General features: G+C 42.0%; 2 protein-coding genes across 2 annotated transcripts in view; one reads left to right on the plus strand and one right to left on the minus strand.

Annotated features, from left to right (window-relative positions):
- LOC141589726 (beta-amyrin 28-monooxygenase-like) overlaps positions 1-993 on the minus strand; it is a 9,816-nt gene extending 8,823 nt beyond the window's left edge. The window contains exon 1 of the mRNA XM_074410352.1: positions 48-993. Coding sequence (XP_074266453.1) covers positions 48-993 — 946 coding nt within the window. The remainder of the gene's footprint in view (positions 1-47) is intronic.
- Positions 994-4,317: 3,324 nt separating this feature from the next.
- LOC141589727 (uncharacterized) lies at positions 4,318-5,337 on the plus strand. Its single transcript, XM_074410353.1, has 2 exons — positions 4,318-4,760; positions 4,881-5,337. The coding sequence occupies exons 1-2, from the start codon at positions 4,318-4,320 to the stop codon at positions 5,335-5,337; spliced, it is 900 nt and encodes a 299-aa protein (XP_074266454.1).
- Positions 5,338-6,178: the final 841 nt, after the last annotated feature.

Raw genomic sequence — 6,178 nt, forward strand, 5'->3', positions numbered from 1 at the left:
GAAATCGTAAGAGCATGTGAGAAACGAAGAGTGGAGTACATACATACCTTGTAAGACCTTTTCAAAGATAAGAGGGTGTTGAGCAAGATGGCATAAAAGATAAGCAATAGCGGAACTAGTACTATAAAACCCGGCAAACAAATAACCAATAAACTTGCTAGCAATTTGCTGGTCACTGTAAACCTGGCCGTTAGCTTGGGCGGCCAGGAGTATTTGACCCAACACGTCATCTGTTGGCGACATTGTTGTCGCTTCCTCCCTCCTTTGTTTCACTATATCCGCTATCATCTCTCGAACTTTAGGGCTAGCTTTGTTTGCCTTATAATAAGGTGTCCCAGGGAAATTAACTGGGACAGTGAAGATGTTATCAGACAGGATAAAGAATTGCTTGGCGAGTTGCCTTATTTGTTCAGGAATGGAGTTTGAGTAATCCAGAAATACCCTACAAGTTAAGTAAAAGGTAAATTCTTTTGTAAGAGAGTGAATTTTCAGCTCTTTGTTAGTATGGGGAACCCAGTAACTATCTATGTGCTCACGTGTAATGGAATCGATTACATTAACATGATCTCGAAGGGTGTCGAGCTTGAAAAATTTGTGGATGGGGTCGTCAAGTAATTGCCATGACAACTGTAACTCAGAGTTTTCTGGGTAATTTTGTAGACTTAGAAGTTTGGATAGCGAGTCGGGTGCCCATATCTTGAAAAATTTACCATCCTTAGAGAAAACGAATTTATTTGCGGCAGGGCCGCATATGAAAACTACATTATGCCCGAAGAAATATGTTCTGAAGATGGTTGTCGAGTATTTGGTCATTTTTTTGCGGATGAAGGATGTGGGGGAAGCGACGTAGGACAATGTTTCGCCGATGATGGGCCACCCGGTTTTTCCAGGAGGGAGATTATATTTGCGTTTGTAAAATAATTTTTGAGAAAGTAAGAAGACAATGAATAGGATTGTTGCCAAGCAACAACCTAATATCAACAACGGAACCATGATGGATATTTGGACCTTGTTGCTTAGTAATTCATCACGTCTTTTCGATTGCTATTTAAAGATTCATACGAGATGCTTTCTGGTGACTAATTATTTTTTATTTATTTTGTGTTTCATGCCTTATAATAATTCAAATATGTTGTCAGAGGATTCATATTTCTTCAATATATGATACTCGCTCGGTCTCGGTCATTTGTCATACTATTTTATTTTGGGTATATCAGTCAATTGTTGTGCTTTCCATTTTAAGAATAAACTTGATGGACAATTTGGTCATTCACACACAATTTGGTCCACTTATCATTTACTAATTGACCCCCCTCCTTGATCTTTGTGCCAAAACCAAGACAATAATTAACCGGGACGAAGGGAGTATGAATGTATGATTATGTGGAGGACTAACATTATGAAAATGGGATTAATTAAATAGTAAAAGAAGAATGACATACATAATATTGTAAGATACTCCGTTGTTTAGGGAAAATCACATTTAACTTACTTTACTTTTGTTTTAAATGATTGTACTTATATCTCGAGCAGTGGCGTTTCTAGGGTTCTAATTATGGGGGTTCAAGTTTTGCCGTATACTTTTTTCATGAAAAATTTATATTGCAGTTTCAAGGCAATTTTTTTAATATTATGTTAATTATAAAAAGACAATGTTAAAAATAATAAAATATCCACTTGATAACTTGAGTTAGAAAAAAATATGAAAAAATACGGAATAGTAAATTATTATCAACGAATAATATTGCATGATAACATATTTTATATACATTTATAGGACGGGGATAATAAAATGAAGTGAATATAGTAATTTATATGATCAAATATTAAGGAATACCCAAATTTTATAGAGGAATGTAAAGGAAAAATAAACGAGAAAATTTTATAGAGGAGTGTAAAGGAAAAATAAACGAGAAAGCTAAAAAGATAAAATTTGAGGGAAAACTTACGAAATATGAAAATGAACACTTAAAATGGAAAGAAAATGCGTACCATCGAGACTGGACCCCCATTCTCTCGCTGAGACTACTTGCATTTTACCACCAATGCATAATAGTTGACATAAAATTTTCATATATTTCCCAATGGCGCTCAATTGAACCCCATTAATCCCCATTGAAAATGTCACTGATCTCAAGTGAGAATCGAACTCCGACTTTATGATTGAAGTTAAAAAACTTTTACCATTTAAGCTAATTCTTGTCCTCTGACTCAAAACTTCATGTAACTTTGAAAGTGACCCAATTTTTTACCCATGTGATATTGACCCAATTTTTTACCCTTTTTCTTTTGTGAAAAATGATTTTTCACCTATGACAGTGACCCAATTTTTACAAGATCCAATAGACTTGGTCACTTCTCGAACCGACAATTTTTTTATCAATATGATAAGAACCCTTTTTTTTCTTTTTGTCACCAATTAGTATTTTGACCAATTATATATCGTTTTTTCTTTCTACATCATTGACAAAGACTTCCGCATTTGATTCTAGAATCTCCAATGTAATACTCCCTCTATTCTATTTTTATTGTCAAATTCAACTAAAAGTCATATTTAAGAAAATTTGGTAAAATACCATAAATGTCGCTTGACCAATATACTAAAATACAAAACATGGGTGATTAATAAAATCTAGGGTTTCTCCTAGGGTTCCTGTCTGGGTCTAGCTTTAGGTCTTAGGTTTCTCCTTCTGTTCGAGGCTCTTCTCACGTCCTCCGCGTGGGTTTTTGGCTTCTTTTGCTTTTGTTTTCGATTGTTTTGTGCAGGTTGCAGAAAGGTTTTGATCCGATGGCTTCTACTTCGAGCAAGGGGAAGGGAATCATGTGTGATGGTGATGGTGGGACTGGGAACGATTTTGTCTGGGATGGGGGCTCAGAGGAGGAAGAGAAGGGACAGCTGATGCTTGTTGGGAAAATTTGGACGCAGAAAGTGATCAATGCGAAGGCGGCCATAGAGACGATGATCAGACTATGGAATCCTTTGAAATCCATTATTGGCAACGTGATTGACGCTAAAGACAAGACCTTTGTTTTTCGATTTGGGGCTATGCGAGACAAAGAGAAGGTGCTAGCAAATCAACCATGGCATTTTGACAAATTCGTATGGTGCTTCAACGAACCTAACACCGCGGGTAAGATTACTGATACTGTTTTACATCAATTGCCAATGTGGGCGAGAGTGTATGACCTTCCCATCTCGGATAAGAAAAACGAATCGAATGCGAGGAGGATAGGGTCGATGCTAGGGCAGTTTATTAGTATGGAATTAGGGCCAAACCCAGAGATGGATAGGGCAATTCGGCTCAGAATTCTTCACGACGTGAGAAACCCACTACATGCTTTTGTTCCGATTAAAATGCAAACTGGACAAATGGTGAAGTTTGATGTTGAATATGAGAGACTACCAACATACTGTTATGGATGTGGAACTCTTGGCCATGGGGAGAAAGATTGTGACGATGGTCCCTACGAGGAAGACGAGCTTCGTTATGGGGAATGGATGCGTGCTTCCCCATGGAAAATTACTAAGACAGCCAAGGAGGGGAATGGGAAAGCTATGCGATGTCTACAGGCTAAGTTCGATAATCAAGGAAGGAAAGATGAGGAGGATGAAATTGCAAAAATGATAGAGAAGCTTCAGCATATTGCTGTTGGCTTTAAAAACAAGAAGATGATGGAGGGGAAGTGCATGGGTGCAGAAGGGGGGACTGAACTGTTAAAGGAGGGAGGGGAGGAAAGACGGAGTGGGGGTCAGAGGGAGAGTGAAACAGGGAATGGGGCTCCTAATACCGAGAAGAGGCAGGAAGAGAGGTGTGTGGGAAAGGAGATGACTGTGGCAAGGGTGGAGGATGTGTGCGTGGATAAGGGTGCAGGGACAGAACAGAGGGAGTGGAGTGGTAGCGATATGGAGATGGATGTAGGAGAGAGGTTCGGTTTTGGCCATAAGGTGGGGCATGAGGGTGAGGGGAGTCTGGTGGGAGGGATGGGAGGTAAAGGGGTAAAGTGGACACGGATACCGAGGGCGAGTGAAGTGTCAAATTTTGACGAGCTGGGTGTGGATGTTGGGGGGAAACGAGACAGAGAAGACGATGTTCGGGGTGGACAAGTGAAGAGGTCGAAACAAAAGAAAGACGGGGGCGTCACTATACCTGAGGCGGTGGTTGAGGGAACTCAACTTCGCCGGGCCCAATGAGTCTTTTGAGTCTCAACTGTCGGGGTTTGGGCCACCCCGAACGTGTTGGCGCGCTCCGTCATTTACTACGACGGGAGGCCCCGGCCATGGTGTTTTTTTGCGAGACGAAGCTAAGTGGTCGTTAAATGAGGACTGTCCGGGCAAAATTTGATGGGTATGAGGGAATGGAAGTGGATAGTGTGGGAAGGTCGGGAGGTCTCGCTTTTTGGTGGAAGAAAGGACTGAGGTGCGAGTTCGTATCGGCCTCGGTTCATTACATGGATTTTGTGGTTCGAGATGAGGAGGGTGACTGGAGAGTAACTGGTTTCTATGGATGGCCTACGGTGTCAGATCGTCATCTGTCATGGCAGGTGCTTCGTATTATAGGGAGGCAATCTAACTTGCCTTGGATGTGTGTGGGTGACTTTAATGAGATTCTTTTTGCAAATGAGATGAAGGGAGGAAGCCGTGCCCAATGGCAAATGAACAACTTTCGTGATGCTGTTGACGTGTGCGGCTTGGTGGACATACAGTTCGAGGGCGATGCTTTCACATGGGACAATGGGCAAGCGGAGGATGCTAATAGACAGTGCCGGATTGATAGGGCTATGGGAACTAATTAGTGGCTTGATAGGTTCCCGTATGCTCGTTTGATCCATCTTGAGCGAGAATGGTCTGACCACTCACCTATTAAATTGGTGCTTGACAGAAGAGATGTGAAGAAGGAATATATGCACAAATTCCGATTTGAGCAAATGTGGGTTGGGGAAGAGGGTTGTGAGGATGCAATTCAAAAGGGCGTTGATCGTGGGGGAGGGGATATGATGCATACACTTAGCTCTTGTGCGAGGGAGCTTCAGGCATGGAAAAAGATTAGCATTGGGAAGGTTGTGAAGGCTATTGCGACGAAGAGGAGGCAGATTGCTAAACTTAATGAGGGGGGGCGTTCGATTGCTGAGGTTAAGAGAAGGCGGAAATTAGTGAGTGAAGTGGCTGATCTTTGTAGACAGGAGGAGCTATTCTGGAGGCAAAGGTCGAGAGCTCTTTGGCTCAAAGATGGGGATCGTAATACGGGGTATTTCCACCGGCAAGCTGGGCAGAGGAGAACCAAAAATCATATTGGGAAATTAGTGGATGATGGGGGGGGGGGCGGTGCGTGTGGGTGAAGAAGCGGTTTCGAGGGTGACGACTAGCTATTTCGAGGGTCTTTTTAAGGCATATGGGCAGCGGGACTTCGGGGATATTTTCAGTGGGGTTGAGGGGCGTGTGACGGAGAATATGAATGGTCTATTGCGGCGTGAATACCAGGCAGAGGAAGTTCTTGAAGCGTTAAATCAAATGCATCCGCTAAAAGCCCCGGGACCGGATGTGATGAATGGATTGTTCTATCAAACGTATTGGCATATTGTGGGACCGCTGGTTACGAGTTCAGTGATCGGGTTTCTGAAAGGAGAACCCATGCCGGATGAATTGAACCATACCCATATTGTTTTAATCCCAAAGAAAAAAGCGCCGGATAAAATTCAAGATTTTCGACCTATTAGTTTATGCAATGTCATATATAAATTAATATCAAAAGTATTAGCTAATCGGTTGAAAGCTTTTCTTGGTGATATTGTCTCGGAAAATCAAAGCGCTTTTACCCCAGGGCGTCTTATATCGGATAATGTTTTAATCGCTTTTGAGCTTTTTCATCACATGAAACTTTCGAAGAGTTCGACTGGGGCCATGGCTGTCAAGCTGGATATGGCTAAAGCTTATGACCGAGTGGAATGAGATTTACTGGAAGGCGTTCTTAGGGCGATGGGTTTTGATAGGCATTGGGTGGGGCGTGTTATTGAATGTGTCTCGATGGTTTCTTCAGCTGTGCTTATTAATGGGACGGCAAATGAGGTGTTTAGACCGGAGAGGGTACTTCGACAGGGAGACCCTCTGTCTCCGTATCTTTTTATCCTTTGTGCAGAGGTTTTATCGAGTCTTGGGAGACGAGCTGTTGAAAATAATGTC

The sequence above is a fragment of the Silene latifolia genome, chromosome 7 (genome assembly GCF_048544455.1).
Source record: "Silene latifolia isolate original U9 population chromosome 7, ASM4854445v1, whole genome shotgun sequence".
In the NCBI taxonomy this organism is placed as follows: Eukaryota; Viridiplantae; Streptophyta; class Magnoliopsida; order Caryophyllales; family Caryophyllaceae; genus Silene; species Silene latifolia.